The sequence below is a fragment of the Labrus bergylta genome, chromosome 4, assembly GCF_963930695.1.
Source record: "Labrus bergylta chromosome 4, fLabBer1.1, whole genome shotgun sequence".
In the NCBI taxonomy this organism is placed as follows: domain Eukaryota; kingdom Metazoa; phylum Chordata; class Actinopteri; order Labriformes; family Labridae; genus Labrus; species Labrus bergylta.
This window is the reverse complement of record NC_089198.1, coordinates 13453519-13477275: the sequence shown is the minus strand read 5'-3', so window position 1 is coordinate 13477275 and position 23757 is coordinate 13453519. Positions and strand designations below refer to the sequence as shown.

The window sequence follows — 23757 nt, the reverse complement described above, 5'->3', positions numbered from 1 at the left end:
ATTTCATTTGAGTGTCGTTGAATTACACTAGCAGTCCTTTTCTGGCTGTCACCAGTAGAGTGATCTATATGGATAATAAAAAAGCAGTGACACATGTACATGTGCAGTTACTTTCCAGTTCAGTCACCATCTTGTCTTTGTTATATCTTCTCCACAAGTGTTTGATAACTGCATTTGAGGGATCAATCCCTTTTACTGTGTATAGGCCTATCTATACCTGTCTCTACAGATTGAACAGAGATCTAGTTAAGATATCGGCCAATATATTGGTATCGGGTTTTGTTTCGTCCCAATATCCATATCAGACCAAAACAAATCCATATCTGTCAGGCCCTACTAAAGATTACATCATGTAACTTAAATTTCCACAATTTGCAATATTTTACAATTGGTCTTTTTCTCTCATTTCTCTTGTTCTACTTGTTTAAATCAGGTGTATGAACATTGTTTCTTTTACATCTTTTCTCATCTCCTTTCTGTCGTCCTGATGCTGACCTTTACCTTCAATCTCCAACATCATCATGCATCATGGATCAATTCAAATTAATGTTGCACAAAGACTCTCTACTTAATGTTTTGTAAGAATGACTTTACTTCAGAAAAAAAGTTTAACTTAAACAGAGACAAAAACATCCAGCTCCTGCCGTCCAACAGTTTAGACAAGAACCTTCATTCACTGTTCTGTAAAAGCTCAACAGTCTTTCTTTTGTTCTCAGATTGTTCAACTTATCACCCTGCCAGGAAAGAAAGACAAACTATTGGTGCTGCTTGGTAATCTTCTCGGCGTGCTGTAGCACTAAGTTGTAACGAAGGGTTTTGGAAGTCCAGGAAGTTGGAATTCCCTGAAGACCCACCTGTGGAAAAAAAGCACAATTTATTTAAAAAAAAATAAAAATAAAAAAAAAAAAGAAAGAAAAGAGACACGTTAATTAAATTCTTACAAAAATAATGGATATAGATTAGCCCGTTCATACCTGAGCCCCAAGACAAGCTCCAATGAAGGACCCTCTGCTACAGGTGCATCCCCCGCGGCTCATGGTGTCTCTGACTGCCTGCTCATAGTGCTCGGCCGTCAGGACTCCATGCAGCGCTGCTTGGAAAGCACCTGGCAAACCTAAAGGAACATCAGCGTCACATTTTAGTCCCCGAGTCCTCCCTGCTGCTTGTCTCAGTATTCTTCTAGCAAACGACATCTCCGTGTGTCACAGATAATACTTAAATACTGATCATGGCTTATTTAAAGTTCTGATAATAGGTTAGAATGAGCTTTTTGAAGTTACCTCATGTGTTTGGAAACACAGCTGGGATCAGCTCCTGAGGAGTCTTGGATAGATTTTCCTTCACCTGATGAAGGTGAGCTGTAATAAAGGAGAAAAGAAGGTAAACTCACAGGCACTTGCATACAATAAACATAAAAATAAGTTTAGACTCTACAATTATACAAAACACAACTTTTTTTTTTTTTTTTTTAAAGGTTTATTTTGGGCTTTTCGTGCCTTTAATGCAGAGAGAGGACAGTGGGTAGAGTCGGAAACCAGGGAGAGAGAGCGGGGAATGACATGCGGAAAGGGGCCACGGGTGGAAGCGAACCCGGGCCTACCGCTCGAGACGAGAGTCTCAATACATGGGACGCGCGCCCTAACCATTGCGCCCCACAAAACACAACTTTAACTTTATTTCTAGAGAGATGATTTAGATACAAAGTCAGAATTTTACATTTTATACAATATCTACCTCAAAATAATTAAATCCAGTCCATGACCCAGTCCCATGACTTTGGTTAAAACAATGCTGCATGCTTCACATACCAATGACTGCTTTGTCCAGGTCCTGTGGCTGCTTTCTCTTCGAGTCACTGAGCTGGTCGAGCACAGAGTCCAAGGCTTTTGGATCAGGACCATTCAGGATGTACTGCTCCAGGATCCTGGGAAACAAACCAGTATACATTTTATATTCTATTCTATTTGTCTCTACTTTAAAAAAAAGGAAAAAGAAATAGACCAATATTTCTGCTCCTTCACATCTAAAATGTTGATACTGTGCATTAGCTACTAACAAAGGCCATTAGGAATTAAACACACAACTAAAAAGGAAGTCATATTTATGATTACCAAGCATTCCATAATAATGATCATTTAGATTAGTGTCCTTTACAAGACAATCTAGCATCATAAGTGTGTGTGTTAGCATTAATTATCAGGAAGCACTTTTTGTGCCACTATTTAAGACCGAGCTGTAAAAGGAGCATGTAACTTTGTAGAGCTAGGAATTGTTGCACCACTGAAACTGAATTTCTGGTGTCTAATAAACCTGTGAGGGTTGGGCAATTTGATTGTCAATAAAACTAAAAGAAAGTGAAAAAAGAACAGGTACAGTTGATTTACACAATAAATCATGCAGACCTGGCAGCTGCAAGAGTCTCTGCCACACATTCATCGTTGTTCTGGGTGACTCGGACTGCCTGCTCCACCTTTTCCAGCATCTCAGGCTTCCCTGCATAAAAAGCCACTACAGGAGCCAGTTTGGCTATTCCATCAATCTGACAGTCGTTCTCACAGCCTGTGAGAGAGACACACACACACACACACACACACACACACACATCTTAGAGCTCTTGATCTTACACAAGCATTCACTATTTTTGATTAAATGTCTGAATTTTTACCCGTCTCCTCTTTGCCTGCGTCCACATTCTTCAGGAAGCCTTTCAAACTCCCTTGTCTCCATGGTCCCTCGATGGGCAGCTGAGGTCTGGGCCCTGATGTGCACAAACACAGACACAATGACATCAGTATTTCCATCTTACTGAGAGAAAAATATATAAATTCCTTTTCAAACATAGTTTCCTACCTCCTTTCTCTCTGTAAGGATCATTGACAGGAGTGTCATACTCTGACCCCGGCCCAAAGAATTTTAGGGTGCGCTGCGTCAGATCATCAACATTCAGCCCTGGCGAAACATGTTACACAAATAAGGAATAACACAAGGGCAAACAAAGACCGTACAATATGATGTGAAAAATCATAATGTCTCTATATGAGAGAAAAGTCTGGAATAAGATCTAAAAAATGATCTTAGTTCCCAACCTGATACAAAGAGAACCAGCATAAAACTGTTGTAAAGATGATTTAATGAGCAGCCACAGATGAAAAAAAAAAAACCTATAAAAATGACCCTCATCAATCACTGCAAGTTTTCATCAATAAGGATTTATTAACATGTGTTCTTGTTTTGGGGTTAAAGGTTGAGGTAATGTTAATGTGGTGTGGATGATTACGGTACATGTCCAGAACCGGTGTAAAGCTTATTACTCTAAAGTGAAGCCATGTGGAAGTGTTACATATAAGTAAAGTATCAACATGATGAGAAGTGCACAGTAAATAAAACAATAGTTTGAGCAGCATGTCATTGTGAGTTGTTTTTATTCTTACTCACAGATGTTGGAGTTCTAATTCAACATGATGACACAGTCTATTTGGTCAACAAGACAAATAACTTTCGACCCCTACCTCCACATTCGGACAAGGACTCCAGCAGGACAAAGGCCTGGTCTCCGTAGCAGCTCTGCTGGCCCGTCTGCCTCCTGTAAAAAGGGTTGGCCGACTCAGAGCGGAACTCATGGTTTGGATCCTGAGCCAGAATCCCCTGCAGCTTCTGCAGGTCGTACACCCAGTGGAGGGGCTGCGCTGCAGGAGGAGAGTGATAGCTCAGTAAGCCGAGCAGTAAGTAGAGTAGAGGCTCTCAAACATATAAAATATGAAAACTAGAATTGATGTTTATGCAGTCAGAAAAACCTCACGGAGAGTTACACTGATGAATCCATAAAATGCAATCATCCAGAATATTGATATCGGGCATGTAGTGAATGTTACTTTTGTTATAGGAGACGCAGAGAAGATTTTGCTTTAAAATGTTTAATGACAGTAGAGGTAATCTGTAATATTCTTTCATACAAAATAGCCCCCATGAAAAACTTTCACCAGTTACCTGCTGCATCTGCGACAGCTGATCCCACAATGGCTCCCATCGCTCTGTTGGCCAGAGCTGAGGCCATCTGTGATAGAAACAATTTAACAAAGTGTTTTTGTTAAATACTATCATTCATGTTGTTCTTTTTCAAATTCATAATTGCGAAATGAACTAGTTGATCATTTAGGACAATTATTGCTATTAAGATAACTTTCTTTCAGCTCGTCAGGCGTGAGGATTTGTCCTTTAACAAATGACGTTTAAAATGTTACGCTGACTTATTTGAAAATATCAAAAGATTTTTGGTCACTTAACCAGGATGTTTGCAGGGTTGCTGTTTACATTACTATTATAAACAATATATAATATATATTTAAACAATTATATCCGACAGTGAACCTCTTCAGGTAATCTTTAAATGACAGGCAGCAAGTAGGTTTGATTAGATCTGCACTCTACTGCTCTCCCCTGTTATCTAACAGGCTGTGTACAGCACAAGTACAAATTGTTCAGCAGCTATTTGCTCGGTAGCTATCTTTCAATAGTAACTAATGTCATTGCTGCACAACATAATAAACCACAGTCTCTCTATATTATTAAACTACAACATTTTCCTGGCCTACGTAACAGTCGCGCAGATAGCGTTCAACACTGCAGGCTAACGATACAGAGCCTGAATATAACATAACAATGACATTTAAAAACTCTTATGGTAGATAGTTTCTATGTTACTTTTCCATTGTACAAACTACTAATGCAACCCACCTCGTTCTGGAGGTAAAGGAACAACAACAACAACAACACCAACAATCCTCTTCCGCCTGTGTTGTGTGGTCTCGTGATGTAGAGGACAGATACTGATCTGCAGCTCGGCTCTCTTCAAAGGAAACTTCTTTTTTTTTCTTTTTTCTTTTTTACCAAATACATCATTTCAAAGTAGCACTAAATGTAATTACATAGACGGAAGGCAGAGGAAATATTGGATATATGATGAAAAAAATTATTTTGTTTTTTTGATGCCCTATGTAGCCTATTATGTAGCCTATTATGTAGACTATTATGTAGACTATTATGTAGACTATATAGATAATTTGTCTGAGCCTATCTTTTGTGGTAGGCTATTTTATTATGCCTACCATCTCAATAAATCTCAATAAAAATATAAAAATAAAACTGAAACATGGAGTGAAGAGAGAGGTCATACTTTTATGTAAGGTCCCTCCTCTTGTTATGAAATGTTTCAGCTCTTTAGCACCGCCCAGCGGAAAGAAACTGTATTACCTATGAGTATTACCCGCGCCCCTTCTTCTTCTTCTTCTTCTTCTTCTTCTTCTTCTTCTTCTTCTTCTTCTTCTTCTTCTTCTTCTTCTTCTTCTTCTTTGGTTAGGCAGACTAGACAATCACCGGTGTATTACTGCCCTCTACTGTCTATTGTTCAAGTCTTCGTCATGTTCTTAAGTGTTCTTTAACATATCCAAACAGTGTCGTCATCTTATTCCAGAAATCAAGATGTTTCCAAAGTCTGCACAGTGAAGGCAGTTTGCTGATCATGGATCTCTGAGCAGCATCATTCTTTGGAGAGTGCAATTCTGATGTGGCAAGATGTGCCGCACTGTTTCAATGCTGCCACACCCACAAACCCCCCCCCAAAACAGATCTTTATATAAGTGATGTAAAGTTTTTATTTGATTGTTAGAGTTTACATACAGCACAGGTATTCCTACAACTGTGAGAATCAAATGCATGTAATATAATCAAAACTTGATTACACACTCGGGGTCCAGATCAGACAATACAAATTACATAAAGTACAAAGCACGCAATATAAATAAAATACCCAAAGCAATAACAACAAACCTTGGCTATTCTGATGAGCTTATGTGTCAAATGTCAAACCCAAGCATTAGCTGTTAGTATCCAATATATCATACACTTTCCAGTATCCAAGCTGATTGCAGCATCTTGCAGGGCTTTCTAATTTATGATCTTAGTTATTTACAACAAAAACAAGACAAACTTGTTGTATGTGTAAATGTACTTGGTAATAAACTTGATTCTGATTCTTAGTCAAAGTTCCAGTGCAACAAATGTGTGTAAGTTCAGGATAGCAGAGGCATGTGATTTAATAGTGGGACAACACACAGAAACAGAAAACAGGAACAAGTGGGAGTCTGAACGTTAATTGTAACATTGTGGTGCATGATGGACATATAGTTGACCTTTGGCTACAAAAGGTTGAACAGCAAAGGCCTTCTCCCCAGCAGACGATTTGACTTAACAAAACTCACCCATTCTAGATGATTTTCAAGCTGTATTTAAACATTCACTTCTGCTCTGTCCAGCAAGCCACGTATTCAAGAGGATACATTTAGACTTTTGAAGTGAATCTTTGCTGATGAGAATAACTTATTTGTGGCCGTACCTCAGCTGTGGATGCCACAGCAGGTTATTTCTAACAAAATGAAAGTTAAGACACCTGCTGTGACATCACTGATTGGGACTTGGCCAAAAAAAATGTATTTGCTATTTTTCTGTTTTTGCAAATTATATATAGGCTTACACATTTGGAAAATTTGTAAATTACATTAACTTTGCAGATAACTCAACCACAATTCAAAAAGTCTGTTACCCATAAACAAAGTACATTTCACCCGTGCAAACACATGCATTCCCCCATTAAGGCAGTTAAATGTGTGCAGCACTCGAGTCCAAGACAAATTCACCTACAGGAACAATATCATTTATTTGCATCACATCACATTGTATCCTATCCTATCGTTATTATCCTTATTCATATAGTTTCTTATATGGTATTGAATCGTAACTTATTGTATGGAATTAGATCTAATATTGTATGGTAATATATCACATATTGTTTCTTATCTAGTGGTATCGCACTTCATCCCATTGTATCCTATCCTATCACTAATATTGTATCGTACAGTTATGTTTTCATTTGCATCATGTCATGTCTGTTTATATCGTCAGGCGTCTCATCCCATCGTAAAGCTGTGGTTTGATATTTATTGACATCTCACACGACAGTCTCTCTGCCATCACTTTCACACAGACAGTCAGTGCATTAATCCCTTTAAATGTAATCTTTCCCATTTAATACTGTGGGCTGCATATTCTGAAAAGATGGGTGTGTCGTGTACGTGTGTATGTGTTTGTGGGGGTCAGATGAAGTATTATGATACCATGTAGCCTGCTTTTATTTATAGCTTTAGCTCTTCCCTTTCGATTTGTAAAGTAATATCTCATGTGATCATCTTCGGCATACTGGTCACACGTGTACTGTATGTTGAGATGCATCAGATTTAAAGAAATCCAAAATATTGCCCCATGGCCCCTCAGTAAAACTCTATGTTTCACTTTCTTCTTGAGTCAGGGCTAAGTGACACCTATGCTCTGAGTCCTCAGCAGGTGCACCTCCCTCTCCTCTCCTCTCCTCACTTCCTCACTGTCCCTGAGTGACCCTGCTGCACATTCTAGCGCTGTGTTTGTGCCAGGCCTAGCAAATAAGACACCAGCACCATCTCCTGATATGTACTTCTCTGTCCTACATCCATTATTTTTAGCTGGGATCCAAGCCTCCATCTGTACTTAATATGGGGAAAGAGTGTCTTGTTTTTGCGACTACCTCTAAAACTAGCATATCAGTTTTGTCCAAAGCAGTCAGTTTAGGACAAAGTAGGCTGGCACACACATCTCTATCCTTTTATTTCTGATCTCCCTCCATCTACTTCCTCATCCTACTCTTTTCTCAGTCTGGATGGAGAGCAGGTTGGTCCTTATCTCCTCACTCCACCCACTTTTTACATGTCTGCAACAGACACTAAAGCACACACACACACACACACACACACACACACACACACACACACACACACACACACACACACACACACACACAAACTGTCACCCCAGCAACCCCAGCAACCCCCCAACTCAGCTTCACCCTACGTAGACACACACACACTTACACCTATGTCAAACTTAGCCCAGCCCCCCTCGCACCCTGCGCCCCTCTGCCAGTTGCCCATGTGAGGTTTTTAATAAGGTGGATGCAGGAGTTGGTCTTGCTCTCTTCTGGGTGACGCGGATTGGAAGGGGTTCTCCTTAGTTAAATACATATATTTTTTAACCCCTCTACATTTAATTTCTGAAACTGTGAATTAAATTAGTTTATCTCAGAGAGGAGCCATGAAGTGGACCTGGGTGGTTGTGGCGGTCTTGCTCTCCTTTTGTGGGCTATCACTGGGCAAGGAGAGCTTGGACTTCCCCGAGTATGATGGCAAGGACCGTGTCCACGACCTCAACGCCAAGAACTATAAGTCTGTGATGAAGAAGTATGATGCCATGGTGGTTTACTACCATGACCATCCCGGATCCAGCCGCGTCGCCCAGAGACAGTTTGAGATTGAGGAGTTGGCCCTCGAGGTGGGTTTAAAGTGTTGAAGTCATAATGCAAAGCACCCAGATATGTTTGGGTTATGGTTGGAGGGTCTCACAGAAGTTGTGTTTTTGTTTTGTTTAAATTAATCTGGTTGCATAGATTAGAAATAATACAGACGTGAAGTGTGTGACTGTATTGTGCTGGTGAGTGACTTTGGTTTAATATAGATGCTAAAACATAATAAGAGATTTTTATTAAAAGTAAAAGAGAAAAGAGAATACTTTGCATTGAAAAGCGATGATGCTACAAGGTGGGAAAAGCTGAGCTGTCAGTTGCAAAGATATTATTTATTATGTCTTGCGCACAATGTATTTCTGTGTGTGCGTGTGTGTTTGTGTATGTGCGTGCATTTATGAGATCAACAGGTCTCTATTAGTATGCCTATCACTCTTCAGACCTGCTCTGAGCATGTATACTCAGCATTTTCCTCACATTCCTCACAGAGAGGCATTACATCATCGTTCAGTGCAAAGCTTTATAAACTCACAGCTGAAGGCCATCAGCTATTTTGATTTTGGACAAAAAAAAAAGAGCATAAAAGTAAAGTTAGTTAGGTTTATCAGTGCACACACAATAAACATATGACTTGTCTTTATCTCCAACAGCATTTTTTCAATCATTTGTGAAACGCCAAATGTAGGCTATTTTATCTTTGAAAGTTAAAAAAGTTAAACAGAGCTCAAAAGCCCCCTTTTTGACAGCCATCCTTTTGATGTTGAAATAAATGATTAATAATTGATGCACACATTTAGTAAAAACTTTTGGCAAAACCCCAATAAATTGTTGTCTTGCAATGTCAACAAAATGGGATGAAACCCCAACCCAAGTAGTTCATCACAGAAAGTTAAACATTAATAAACAACATCGAAGAGAATGAGAGATGCTGCTCTTCTCAGCATGTCACATCATCTCAGCAGCCTGCTGTGTCTGTGTATGGGAGCGTCGGGGCTCGGTCTCAGGGCAGGAGGCCAGCTCTGGAGGCTTTGGCTCCAGGAGCGCCAGGTCAGCTCTCCGCCGTGATTGACATCTGCGGTACTGTACTCGTCAGCGGATCCCGCAGCGCTGAGCATCACTGCCACCTCGCCAAAATAGTCCCTGTGTGGCTTTTGGCGCTATATTTATCCTGAGCTGCTTTTGTGGCTGGTTGATCTCCCTGAAGGCTTGTGTTTCTCCTCATGAATGTATTATGATTTACATTTGATGAAGATGTAATATTAGTAACAGTCAACAGCAAAGGGCTCTTAATCTCACAGGTCAAGGCTCTATGGGGTTGGTAAAAGTTAAATTAAATGTGACATGATGAGGAAGCTTCTCCCTTGGTTAAAGATTAGGTTGCTGTTTTTAGAATATAAAGTACTTGTCTTCTCCAGACTAAATGCACAATATTACTTTAGACACTCTTCTTGAAAACGGGCTGTAAAACACAACAGTTTTAAAAATTAGGCGACGCCAATCAATCCAAAGGCGGCAAAATAATTTTATCCAAATGCAGGAAATTCCATTTAGTCATATTTTGGGGTTTCATTTCAAACATCATCAGTTTTTCTTTTATTGTAGTGCTACGGTGCATGTTGTGTATTTGGAAAACATGCAGTATATCAAGCTCTGAAATGAAATCCCATCCTGATGCTGTTGGTTTAACTTTACATGTAGTTGGAGAGTTTGAGTTACTCTGAAGAAATGATACCAGCCAGAGTACAGCAGTTGCACATTCTGAACACTGAGGCCTAAAGACAATTTTACATGTTGTACATTTAGACATGCAGAAATAAAGTTAATGATTCATTTTATTTATATCATGCAAAAGGAAAAGTCACAACACAACAAAAGATCGAGATATTTTTATTTCATGTTCAAGTCAAGATATGGAACATTTGCAAATGCACATATTACCTTTTAAATGTATATTTATCTATTTTTAAACAGTTTTACAGACAAATGACACGAGTGCCTTTTCTTGTCTGTTTTTCTCAGATAGCATAACCTTACTCATGTCAGGCCCATTAAATATTTTTTGTCTATTTAAAGGTTAAAAGGGTAGGGTCTGCAACCACATTTAATTGTAAGTATACCAAAATGCAAAAAAGCTCCTGTCAGAAATATATTACATGTTTAAAGCTTTTATAACTATGGTCGTCTATACATATTTACACACAAACATATTTCAGATATAGGCTATCTTACCTGCTGCTTATTTACAAAGTAAAATCTCTAAGAAGCCCCACCCATTTGTACTCCAATCAAATGAAATAAATGCCAAGAATTATTTACACGACAGCCTTCTGGACATCCTGGTTAGTTAAACTATTTATGCCAGTAAAAGCAGCTGCTCAAGATCTCTGACAGCAGCGTGCACCCGTGTGTGTATGTGTGTGTATGTGAGTGCATGCCCTCCAAACACACTGCAACAACACTCAAACCACTTCCTGAATGCAGTCAGGGTGTGAATATGGACTTGCCATTGGCTGAATTAGCTGTCAGTCATGAGGTTCAAGTTTCATACAGATTTAGAAAGTGCATAAGCAGCGCTCTTAAAAGCGGGCTTTTATGGTAATGAAACTACTGAGTGAAGCAGCTTTATTAAAAAGGTGAAAAAGGGCAACAAACGTGGCCATAAGAACTAATTTTACAGTCCATTCACATAGGCATGTTTTTGAGATGTATAGTAAACATCTGAAAATGTCTTTGGTTATTTGACGATGTCTTTGTTTTACAGCTTGTAGCCCAGGTCCTGGATGAGTTTGAAGATGAAGATGTTGGCGTCGGCCTCCTTGATGCAAAGCAAGACAAGGACGTAGCAAAGAAATTAGGTATATATACCCCTGAAAGAATACAGCTGGAAACACTTGTAACTAAGAGCATAATGCAAAAGGAGACAAGCCAGTATCAAACCAAAAATCCTTTCCTCGAGAGAGTTCAGCTCCTGTTTTACTTTGATGTTTCATGTTTTAAAGATGAAATTTTTAAAAATAAATCTAGAATGATTAGGCCTGATCATTCATCACTGTAACTATATAGCTTTAGTCTGGACCTGACACTAAACACCTAATTCTGTTTCTAATCTTCCTAGGACTTGATGAGTCCGACAGCATCTTCATCTTCATAGAGGATGAAGTCATAGAATATGATGGCGAGCTTGCAGCAGACACTCTTGTGGAGTTCATCTATGATGTTCGTGAGGATATAATCTTCCAGTTAATAGCCTGCCTTATTTCAGCAAAAAAGTCTATAATTCTCAGTTTGTTTTCTTGGAAGATGACCCAGAGAATCTAACACTGGGCTCTGCTTCCAGTCCTCTCCCCCATTCTCCTCCGTGACCCTTGTTCTCTCCGTAGGTTCTTGAGGACCCAGTGGAAATTATTGACAATAGTAGGGAACTGAAAGGCTTCGAAAACATCGAAGAGGACATCAAATTGGTGGGCTACTTTAAGAGTCACAAGTCAGAACGTAAGAATCTGTACTGTGATAGCCTGATTACCTGTTTTAATTTTTTTTTGCAGTCGCTTCTCAAAGTAATTGCTAACAACAGCATATCAAGCAAGTGGGACCGGGCTCAGCTGGCATGATTTAACTTAGAGCTTCTTGAGCACATGAAAGCTACATATATGATATGCAAATGTTTACAGTCTTAGATGTTTGTGCAGGGGATAATCTACTGAAACAACTTGATGAATGCCTTTAAAATTTCAGATTTTGAGGCATTTGCCGATGCTGCTGAAGAATTCCATCCTCATATCAAGTTCTTCGCCACCTTCAATCCCAAGGTGAGTAACGACTGTTAAACCTTCAAATAAAAGCTGACTTTTAAAAAAAAACTGACTCATCAAACGTAGAGACATGACTGTTCATTCTCACTTGTCTCTCTTGTTGATTTAAAAAAATGTTAATTAGTACAGCCTTAACACAAGAGCTGGTATTAAATTATACATGTAAGTATACATCATCACAACTTTGAAAAATCAGTGGGCCAGTCAGTGAACCTTGAGGGACATCGTAACAGAGTGTGAATATTTTACCACTGATGTATACATACTCTACTTGGTTTATCAACCCAAGAGAAAAAAATCCTTTACAGCATGTATTAAAACTAGACCAACAATATATTTTCGATGCTATTAAGGTCTTCTGCATTAGAGACTTTTAAAATATCTTCAAAAAGGTCTCATTACCCTGACCAAAATGAATGATTTGTTTCTCTAGAGAATAAATCATTTTTCTAAAAATCTACAATATACATATTTTTTTAGATCTTAATATGTTTTGTGTTCTGTAAATATATCTCAGTGTGCTAACTTTGACACCTTTTTTGTATATTTACTACAGACCCCAGTTGATCTTTACTGTAGACTGACACAAAAATGTCAACTTTTGCATCACTTTATTGAGGATAATTCTTACTAGGATTAAATCAGGCATCATTTTCAGTATTTTGTCAGTCAGTCACTACGTTTTTAATTGTAAGCCTCATAATTACAATAAATGTTATCTTGATATCATGACGTCTAATAAATAAGCACTTGTAGAACTGGACAATATGAGCAAAGCCATCTGCCTTGACTAGTTGTATTAACAGGGAAAGTGAGAGTGGGTCAGAAAAAAACTGAAGAGATGGCCAAAAGTCACTTTTTCCAAGTAAAGTCTCAAGTCTGAGATGGCAGCAGAAAGTTCAATTCAAATCTCTTACAGTTATAATTAAAAGACAATAAAATGAAGTTAACTGGAAAGAGGTAAAGACACTCAGAAAAATTAGTGCTGCTCAAAGTTGTTAAAATATAAGGTATTTATTTTAGGACTAAGGTGATCATGCTTAAGATCATAAAAAAAAATATCTGTTAAGATTATTCTTAATTGCTGAGTCATTCAATTAACAAACCTTCAATGAATAAAGTATCAACACGGCAGCATTCATTACAATCTGCCTTCACATCTTCCTACTCAGCTCAAACTGAAATTTTGTCCTAAAACGTTTGGGCTAATACTGTCGTCAGCAATTATACATGTTACCTCAATTGGTGATTATGCTTTTGCAAATTGACTTTTTTGTTTATAAGCAAACTGTTAACATCTTCATTGTTCCTGGTCCTTTACACTTGGTTGATGGTGATGATCCTTTTTTTGGTGTGTTACAGGTTGCCAAGGCCTTGGAACTTAAGCCTAATGAGGTAGACTTCTACGAGCCCTTCATTGACGACCCAGTGGTTATCCCAGGAAAACCTTACACTGAGGAAGAACTGGTGGACTTCATTGAAGATAATGACAGGTATGGTAATTAATGCTGTAATACAATAATGTCATGATAAGGGATTAGCTGAACCTTCTGTAATAACAGAGAATAAAACATAAAAAATATTTTATATTTTTCAAGACCAACCCTGAGGAAGCTGCAACCACACAACATGTACGAGATCTGGGTAAGAACTTTAAAACTTTCAACATTACAAAAAATAGGCCAAAGATAAGTTGTGTTGCACTATTTTTTTCATTAAGGGAATCTCTTAAACTTTAATTTGGTAATGAATTATGTCGTTTTAAAGGGAGCCAGATTTAACATTGTACTTCTTTTGGGGAGTGGGTAGCTAGCTAATGCTAAGAGTGTACATTATGTGGCATGAACATTAAGTCTAAGCATTACACTTATCAAAAGGTAATTGAAAAGATTCACATTCAATCCTCTCTATAAACTAGTTCATTCCATTTGGTTAAGCTTGTCTTTATGTTCTATACAGGAGGATGATGTTGATGGTGAACATATCATTGCTTTTGCAGAGGAATCTGACCCAGGTAAAAGGAACCCAGAATTGATTGTAAACATTTCTGACCTGACTTGCCCAAAGCAAATTATGAAGTGTTACATGTTACATTACAGGAAGTTTAGTGCATGGTGACGATGTATTGCTGAGTGAATTCTAATCAGACTTTCAGCTATACAGTGTTCCTGAAAGGGAAATGAAGGATGGGCAGATACTCATCACCACCTTGTTGATTTGCTTTATTAACTTGAGTGTTACAAGTATGCCATTTTGTACTTTCCACTCCTTAGATGGTTATGAGTTCCTTGAGATCCTGAAGAAAGTTGCTGAAGATAACACTGAAAACCCCGACCTCAGCATTGTCTGGATTGACCCTGATGACTTCCCTCTGGTAAGAATATTACACAGTGCGAGTTGAATAAAGCAGTCTAGTCAAAGCACACCAACACTCAAACAAAGACTCAGATTAATTAATTTATTATTTCCATTTCACTGGCTGATAACAACTGGATTTAATGTAATTAATTTCCCCTGCAGCTTCTGCCCCATTGGGAGAAGACCTTTGGAATTGACCTGTCCCACCCACAGATTGGTGTCGTTGATGCTGACGATGTGAGTAATATTTTTGCCACTTCAATCATAGGTGACCTTTGCCTTGCCCAGAATCTAGTGTGGCTCATCAAGTCCCTCTTGCATGCTGCATATTATTACAGGCCTGTTGTTTGGTGCTTAAGCCCAACAGGTCTTTCAAAGATTGGTGCGCAAGTGATCAAAAGGTAAGGCAGTGGTTTGCTGACCTACATGGGGCACGTTTGAATAAAACAAGACAAACCAGCAATCTTGACCTGAAACCTGTGCTCAGGGTCATTTGTGATTCAGGACCTCCTTGTTCTACAGGTGTGACCTGTGGGTCCCTCCATAGCCTGCCTCTAAAGGACAGGTTGCCTCATTCCCATGGTCCATATAGCAGCCATTTCTTCTGATCTCAGTTGAGGTTTTGGTTTAAGACCCTTAGTTGTTATCAACTCTCTCTAAATGGAACAGAATCTACTTCAGAAACTGTTCCCCGAATCTCGACAGGGACAGAATATTGTTCATGACTCTCTGAGGTCCTCTGCTCTCAGGAAAGAAACTGTGTTGCTTTTGGGGAAGGGGCCATAGAACATTTGCAAAGTTCATTTCAACCAAAGGGGTTCCACTCAACCTATCTTTTTAATTAATGAAGGATGGCCCAATCCTTGATCTCAGGCAGGTGAAGCAGATGGTAAAGGTCATTTAAGTCAATGTGCTACAGTCCAGCACCATACAGGTTCCTTCAATTTTGGACCATTGGCTGATACGTGCGTCGAATCAGAAAAGAAGCATTCTGCCACACAGTAACTCTTCTGGTTAGCGAGGTAGTTGAGGCTCACTGTATCATAATGGCCTTTTCCTATATCGTATTGGAGGACGACACCTTCTGCCTTTTCTCCATTTTCCAGAGAGGTGTCAGGCTATCATGTGGTCCATTCTTCTGGTTGATGGGCATATTGAAATCAACAATAGTCTTCTCCCTAGGGCTCCTTCCATTGCGATCCTTTTAGATCTGAATCAAGCTCTCTCTAGGCAAGTGAAGACTAAAGCTGATGGTGGTTCACTTGATCTATGACAGGTACAGAGAGAGTCAACCTGTTTTCTTTTTAAAATATTTACATACAGAGTGTTTTTGGTGGCCAGATTATTCCCAGTGATTTGTTGTTTCATAATAGAGTGAAGGGCGAGGGCTCGAAACGTTACATGTGATATTCCATTAAATTCTACTTAATTGGAGCAGCTTCTCAGTACTTTTTCCCATAATAGAGTGACCAATGAGGACATTTGGCCAGACCAGGTTGGTTACTGAGTTGTTGCAATCATCTGTGGTCCAAATAAGTACTTAACGCTAGAGCATCCTCAATCACCACGCTGTATGCTGACAAGTGAAAACTCTTCTACAATAGGTGCAATTATCAACAGGTGGACTCATGGCATGGCCCTGACCTTTGATAGCTGTCAGATAAGGTTGCTGTTGCCCCTAGAAAAGACATTGGTGATCTTCATGCCCCAATTATTTGAAGGGACTCTTTGCATTGGAATTCTGATTGACCTAGGGCCATGAGGACCAACGCAGTCAGTTTTATTCCTGGCTTTCTGTTTTGAATGATTGGATATGCAGTTTGGAACTAGATAGGCAAGCATTAAAAACATTCTTTGGATCTTCTACTTTGCTTGCAGGCTGACAGTGTTTGGTTGGACATGGATGATGGTGAGGACATGCCTTCAGTAGATGAACTGGAGGACTGGATTGAGGATGCTCTGTCAGGAGAAATTGACCCTGATGATGATGATGATGACGACGATGACGACGATGATGACGACGATGATGACGACGACGATGATGACGATGACGACGACGACGACGACGATGACGACGACGATGATGACGATGATGATGATGACGACGACGATGATGATGACGACGACGACGACGATGATGACGACGACGACGATGATGATGATGATGATGACGACGATGATGATGATGACGACGACGACGACGACGATGACGATGATGATGATGACGATGATGACGACGATGACGACGATGATGACGATGATGACGACGACGATGATGATGATGACGACGATGATGATGATGATGACGATGACTGGTAAATCATCAAGTAATAATATATTCTTCTGACCAATGCAGTTTCAAGTCAACATCATCAAGTCAGATCATCCCATTTTGTATCTAGTTCTTATTTTGAACATGTCAGTTCATTTTGATATCTCATCTTTTCATCATCCTCTCTCTTCATCTAATAAGAACAATATTCCATTACTTGTTCATCTCTCTCCCCTACATATTGAGAACTCTCCATGTAACAAAGTACTTTGTAAGAACCTGCAGTGCCTTTATTCCCACATGTAACACTGTCTGGTACAATAAAAGAAGAAATTCTTTCAAAACCTTTCCATCTTCAGCTATTGATTTTCATATTATTAAAGTTTTATTTTCCAAAGTACTGTTGCATTGTTGTATGCATTATGTCTGAGTTCATCTTTGGAGTGTGTTGCAGATTGAATGTGTTTTATTTGTCCAGTTTTTCCTGTTTGCCCCAGTATTAAAAATAACTGAAGTCTAACCCGAAGGTGCTAGCAGGCTTTTCTGACAGTTCTGAAGTATCACAAGCCTACTCTGTGAAACACTGTAACACTGTACACTGAAAGTGCTGCACATCATATGGATGTTTTCTACAATGACAAAATATGACTACAGCCTAATTTTATTTTTGTAACAAGAGAAATTTAATTTACTGTAAAGTCTTAAATAAATGACAGCTTGGACAGAAACCCCATAAGTGTGTAGCTTTTTTGAAAGTGTTTGTGTGTGGGTGTGAATCATAGATGTTTTGAAATAAAAGAGACTATACTAGTGTGTATGGTATTAAAGCTTTATATTGACAGGAGTTTTTGGATATGAACCTATCACGATACAGGAGATATGATTCTATAAATAATTATACAGTAATCCAGGTGATTTGATGCACCAATTTGTGAGGCCTGATCCCCGTAGTTCAGCTAGTAATAGATGCTTACTTTGCACTAAGTAAAAAGAAGGTGGGTGGGTCAATGCAAGTAAGATGATCTCAACGTGTACAGAAATTCAGGCTTTTAGTGAGACTTATTTTGGGGCTTTTTGGGCCAGTGGATAGAGTTGGAAATCAGGGAGAGAGAGAGAGTGGGGAATGGCATGCGGGAAAGGAGCCACAGGTGGGATTTGAGCCTGGGCTGCCAGCTTGGAGGACCATAGCCTGCATACATGGGGCGCACGCACTAACCACTGCGTTACCAGCGTCCTGCTTTTAGTGTTCTTCTTCAAGCATTATCATACTGTAGATAAGCAAACAATGGGGATAATATGTGTCAAGCCTTTATTTTCAACATCTGTGTATGGAACTTTTAAAGTCCTAGTCAAGGTGGAAGTAAACAAAACTTAGTGTTTCAACTTACAAACCATTTTGTTTTATCAGTGACGCACATATTCAGTTTCAGCTCAATATAATTTACCAGCCAAAAGATGAACTGATGCACAGGAACGTGTCTTAACTATGAGAGGATGAAAACAACTTTGTCAGGAATATTTGTGTAGTCAAGCATATCTTTCTCAGTATTAAAACAGAAAAGCAGAAAGAATATCAAGCCTTATAAAGATTAGAGCCCTTTGGCATGTGAGTGAGAGTGAGTCCATTTTAATCTTTTAGCTCCGCCCTTGTGATGTCTGCTCCCCCCCTGGCTCCCCCTCAGCGTTTACGCGCCTGCGCTGTTATGAGACACGCCCCTTCAGTATGCAAACCATGTGGCTTTCAATGGTAAATACAAATCTCTGCTAAATTTAAAGTCCCATTTTATTCCGATTTTTTTTTTTTTTCGTACACGCGTCAAAGTCTGCACAGCCGGAGCAGCCGAGATGTCCGCGGGCGGTGTGAACCTCCAGGCGCAAGTGGAGTCGGTGCTGGGAGCGCTGGTCAAAGCGGCCACGGTGGAGTTAACGAAACTGTTCGAGAGCAGGTATCGAGCCTCGGCGCAGGGTCTGGAGTCGGGCCGCACCGAGGACATAAAGGGAAACGAAACATTGGAGACACTGGATAGATCACCGACTGGAGACACTAAACGCAGCATCGGAGTGCAAGTGGACGAAGACATTTTAGTGCCGTTGCAGCTTTGTGGTGGGTGTCTTTTTGAGATTGAAATACTCGTACTTCCTGTTTATGTCCATGGCTAGGCTGCAGGGATGCATGCACGAGTGGAGTGCACACAAGTCGCTCCTTTAGACTTAAGATAAATAATGAAATCAGAATCATAATATTTGCAAATCGTGCATGCATCAATGCGCAATTTGTAAATGCCACTGTGTTTTTTTGTGATGTTGCACTGAAGTCCTGCTGTTTGTCCCCTCTGCAAACCCAGTGTAAAGGAATGTACGTGCCACTCTGTCTTAACCCTTCCCCCTCTTCTCCACAGGTCCCCCTCTTATCTCAGATGATCATTGTTTGCGGGACTGCAGCGAGGAGGAGGAGGTGGTGGAGGAGGTGGAGGGGTGCCCCATTCCTTCAGAAATCCTCCTGGCTGAAGTTAATGGACAAGTTGACCCCGAGTGGTCCTCCCTTAAGGAGCAGGTCAGTGAGGGTTTAAAGGGGTCTTAAATCAGCCATGAAATGGGGAGGGCATGAATGAATGTCACAGTGAGCAATTGTGACTTTTTCATAAGCTGGTCATCAAAGCCAGGGTCGCTGATCCTCCAGCAGAACATCTAATCATGTTTGAGTTTGAATTGAGCGCCATACAGGTTGTTTCTCCTGACATGAACTGTCCTGCAGACATACTTACATTTGACGTGTTTCTCTCAATCAGATTGTGTTGGGGAACATGGAAATGGATGAGTTAAGCGAGTTGGAAGCAGAGACAAAAGCTGATAGCTATCCTCAAACAGAAGCGGTTGTAAATGGTAAGGAAAAGTACCAATAAACGAGTTAGAATTCAAAGCTGAGGAACACTAACACACTGTCTTATATTTTAGATATGGGAAAATAAATGCAAAATAAATGCAAAATAAACGGATACAGACACACACATTAAACACGCAAGACTGCATTAATAAGAAAACTAGTTTGGCATACAGTTTTAAAATGTGTTGTTTTTCTTTATTGCTTGGCATCCGTCTTAAAACATGTTTAAAGTTCAAGGCACTATGGGTGCAAAAAATAAAAATAAAGAAGCCCAGAAAATACCTATAATTCCAAAAGGCTGCACCTCACCATAACATTTGCATCTCTAACTTCAGTTCCTTTCACATTGAGCAAAATGAATGCTGACAAATATGAAGAAATGCTCCCTTTGTGTTGCACATGTAAATAAAGTTATGTAGAAAATTCAATAGACAAATTCAACTGTTATTTGAGTTTTTAGCCAAAGAAACTAAAAAATATATACCTAAAAGAGGAAATGCTTGGGGCGCTGGTGGCGCCATGTAGGAGGCTATGGTCCTCCAAGCTCACGGCCAAGGTTCGAATCCCACCTGTGGCTCCTTTCCCGCTTGTCATTCCCCACTCTCTCTCTGATTTCCGACTCTATCCACTGTCCTATCTCTCCATTAAAGGCACAGAAAGCCCCCCCCCCCCCCCCCCCCAAAAAAAAGTGCTAAATAGGAAATGGATGTGAGACTTTCACAGGACCAGTGTTGTTTACTATATTTCATCCGCCTAATGAAGAACTACCTTTAGTTAACTTTTATAGCAAATTGATTAAATCCTTCTAACATTTTACTTTGACCTAAAAGAAGGACTTGGACAGCTCTTTACTAATCTTCTGACCATGTTAAGCACTTTTACTCTACATGTAATTCACATTCACACACAGAGGATGCTATGTAAATTGTCGAACCGCCTAACAGTACAAATCTATAGATTTCAGTATGTGATATTTGTCACCATGGTAATAATAATAATTAATTATATCATCAAAATAGAGCAGAACAAATGATCTGCATTATATTTGTGTTAAACCAAAATGTTCAAAATGCTGTTTTGAAAATCAGAAATGAACATACCGATTCACAATGCCCCGATGCATGCTGGGATACAATCGGCCCTCCATCAATCCTTAATAGGAAAAAAAAACGATAGAACTGAAGCATTGTTAGCTTAGTGCACATTCAAAAAATATATAAAGCAATAGATGTGGTCTTTCTTACACCTAGTGGCTGATGTGAGGTACTAAAACACAAACCAACCTGTGTGTCCCTCTGTAATCTCTGCCATTGATTTCAATCAAGTTTTGTCTGATAAATATTAAACACAGCACTAAGAATGCAGACATAAAACCATGTGGGAGCAATACCCATGCACTGAGATATGTTAGATATATACCCCTTTGTGTTTTACAGATGGCAGTTTAACATTATATTCATGTCTTTCAGCGTCTTCAGGGACATCGACGGAGACATTAAGACACGGGTCTACTCCTACCAAACAGAAGCCTCTCATCATTCAGCCAGATACGAGTAATATCATTTCTGGGGAGAGGGTGAAATTTGTTTGCCCGCTAATCCTCAAACCAGAGTCTCCAGCCCCAAAACCAGACAGCTCAGAGACTCCTGTTCAATCCGAGCCTCAGCCGGCCCACGTCAGCACCGCCAAGGGCACAGCCTACAGTCCGTCCCCGTCTGACGGGGCTGTGACTCCTGCTAAGGTTTGGGAACGGATCCACACTCCCAAGGAGACAAAGAGCAACCTCCACCTGAAACTGAAACGGTCTTCACCAGACAAAAAGCTGACAAGCCCCTGTACGGTTCAACTTGTGGACGTGGTGACGGTATCTGAATGGAAGACAAAGCCTCAGGCTGATGATGTTAAAGGTCCTGATACTTACCACAAAGCTGACCACCCTCTGCCGAAAGACCTCCGCAGCCACCAGGGTCTGCACACAGGCCATCGCCTCTGTTGCTTCACCTCCTGTGGAAACGGCGTTTGGCGGCTTCAGAAGGTGGTCACACACTCCCGTGATGGATACACGTGCAGCATCTGTAAGAAGACATTCAAACGGAGGAAGGTTCTGCGACGGCACGAGCGCTTTCACAGCGGAGAAAAACCCTACTCCTGTTCAGTGTGCTCCAAGACATTCGCCCTGAGGAAGAGCCTCCGGCGCCACCAGAGGTTCCATACGGGGGAGAGGCCGCACACCTGCACGCAGTGCAACAAAAGCTTCCGTCTGCGAGAAAATCTGAAAACACATCTGAGGTTCCACACCGGAGAGAAGCCTTTCAACTGCAGCACCTGTGGAAAGACGTTCAGGATCATGAAGAACCTGGAGAAACACGAGTGCGATGTGGTCTCTGTTCCTCCATTTGTTCCTTCATTCAGGACGATTGCTGGCTTGTAGCTGTGGAAGAAGTGGCTTGTTGAAGTGCTTTCACCATATTCTACCTCGGACTTAAAACACTTTAGTAGAAAACTAGAACCAGAGTTACGCTCAGTATCATTTGGCCATTCCAGAAAGGTTATATAATAACACGAGGGGCATTCAGTGAGACACAGACATTATTTTACACACTACTACTTCTACTGATGTTTGTGGATTTTATTTTTTATTTTGACTTCTTATGTTTGTGGACAAATTTAGGGACCAGTTCAGTGTGTAGGATTGTACTTCAACACTTTCTAGCATTAGACCGTCTAAGAAATGCATTTTAAAGAATCCCTTGCACCTGGCACAGTTAACCAGGTGTACTCCTTACATGCTGATGTTCTCCAGCTTATTGTAAATGGTTTGAAGGGCATCCGTTACATTTCTTGCTTTCATAAATAAAGGTAGAAGACATTTCTGGAGATTTTTGAGAAATAAAGACCCTCAACTACAGACCGTTCCTGTTTCAAAGCTATATTTAAAGTACTTCCACTGATGTGTGTTTTGATCTTTATGTTTTTATATAAAGCCTTTTTTTCACTTTACATATAGCTGTCTTTAAAAAAGTTTTTTATGCTTGTGATTTTTGGAATGTACTGACTTTGTTTTATTCACCTTGTTTTCTAAGACTATCCATGCTGACTTTATAAGAAAATCTGAGTTTAATTTTAAAGTATTCCTACTGTAAAACATATTGTGATGTCTTAATCTTTTCAAATACTATCTTTAAGTGTTTTATACTTTTCAATAAAGATATTCTACATTTACAATTGTGTTTTTTATCTTTTCATATTCCTGTTGCCTGTTTTTTTTTTTTAGGTAATAATAAAAAAAAAGGTATGTGTGTAAAACAATGTTATCAAGCAATGTAGATGCGTGAACTCTTATTATACTAAGTTTAGTAGGAAGGAAGAAACAGAACAGTGTAAAAGTTAAATGAAAAGCCTCATCAATAAAATCTACAGTTTATCCTTTATTTAAAGGCACCTTTTTGTGAATTGAGGTGAGGTTACTTTATTACTTTGCTGGTCACCACCAGGGTTGATATTTTATGAATAATACATTTAAATACAACAAATCAGGACAGTGTTAATTAGGTGAAAAGATACATTGGATGTAGGCTACTTAATATGGGGTGCCGATTGTAAAAACGTTGTTATATGTATAATTTAGATATATTTTCAATATTTAGTTAATATCCTTCACATTTAGCTCGTTTTACACATAAATCATTGTAAAGTTTAAGTGTTGAAGAAATATTTTATAATAAATCTAAATGTTATATCTAAATCTAAATGTTAAATGTTATATCTAAATCTAAATGTTAAATCTAAATGTTAAATGTTATATCTAAATCTAAATGTTATATCTAAATCTAAATGTTAAATGTTATATCTAAATGTTATATCGAAATCTAGATGTTAAATCTAAATGTTAAATGTTAAATCTAAATGTTAAATGTTATATCTAAATGTTATATCTAAATCTAAATGTTAAATGTTATATCTAAATCTAAATGTTAAATCTAAATGTTATATCTAAATGTTATATCTAAATCTAAATGTTAAATCTAAATGTTAAATCTAAATCTAA

At 39.2% G+C, this 23757-nt stretch overlaps 3 protein-coding genes across 3 annotated transcripts; 2 read left to right on the top strand and 1 right to left on the bottom strand.

Moving 5' to 3' along the window:
• Positions 1-568: 568 nt before the first annotated feature.
• LOC109997017 (crystallin J1A-like) lies at positions 569-4886 on the bottom strand. Its single transcript, XM_065953769.1, has 10 exons — positions 4735-4886; positions 3988-4054; positions 3510-3686; positions 2851-2949; positions 2666-2758; positions 2403-2559; positions 1809-1924; positions 1281-1358; positions 975-1114; positions 569-854 (listed from the first exon to the last, which is right to left on the bottom strand). Exons 2-10 carry the CDS (start codon positions 4052-4054, stop codon positions 756-758), a joined length of 1026 nt encoding a protein of 341 aa, XP_065809841.1. The 5' UTR covers positions 4735-4886; the 3' UTR covers positions 569-755.
• A 3100-nt stretch (positions 4887-7986) lies between these two features.
• Positions 7987-17561, top strand: casq1a (calsequestrin 1a). The gene is made up of 11 exons (XM_020649017.2): positions 7987-8412; positions 11145-11238; positions 11499-11599; positions 11764-11875; positions 12119-12192; positions 13558-13688; positions 13794-13839; positions 14155-14209; positions 14469-14569; positions 14716-14790; positions 16432-17561. Exons 1-11 carry the CDS (start codon positions 8176-8178, stop codon positions 16870-16872), a joined length of 1467 nt encoding a protein of 488 aa, XP_020504673.2. The 5' UTR covers positions 7987-8175; the 3' UTR covers positions 16873-17561.
• A 952-nt stretch (positions 17562-18513) lies between these two features.
• On the top strand, positions 18514-22934 carry si:rp71-1g18.1 (uncharacterized protein LOC559922 homolog). The gene is made up of 4 exons (XM_065953768.1): positions 18514-18929; positions 19225-19379; positions 19615-19708; positions 21179-22934. Exons 1-4 carry the CDS (start codon positions 18671-18673, stop codon positions 22138-22140), a joined length of 1470 nt encoding a protein of 489 aa, XP_065809840.1. The 5' UTR covers positions 18514-18670; the 3' UTR covers positions 22141-22934.
• Positions 22935-23757: the final 823 nt, after the last annotated feature.

Coding starts and splice junctions, on each gene's coding strand:
- si:rp71-1g18.1 (XM_065953768.1), top strand. CDS start 18,671: ATGTCCGCGGGCGGTGTGAACCTCCAGGCGCAAGTGGAGTCGGTGCTG. Junction 18,930..19,224: donor AGTGCCGTTGCAGCTTTGTG/GTGGGTGTCTTT, acceptor TCTTCTCCACAG/GTCCCCCTCTTATCTCAGAT. Junction 19,380..19,614: donor GGTCCTCCCTTAAGGAGCAG/GTCAGTGAGGGT, acceptor TCTCTCAATCAG/ATTGTGTTGGGGAACATGGA.
- casq1a (XM_020649017.2), top strand. CDS start 8,176: ATGAAGTGGACCTGGGTGGTTGTGGCGGTCTTGCTCTCCTTTTGTGGG. Junction 11,600..11,763: donor TTGTGGAGTTCATCTATGAT/GTTCGTGAGGAT, acceptor TTCTCTCCGTAG/GTTCTTGAGGACCCAGTGGA. Junction 11,876..12,118: donor TAAGAGTCACAAGTCAGAAC/GTAAGAATCTGT, acceptor TTAAAATTTCAG/ATTTTGAGGCATTTGCCGAT.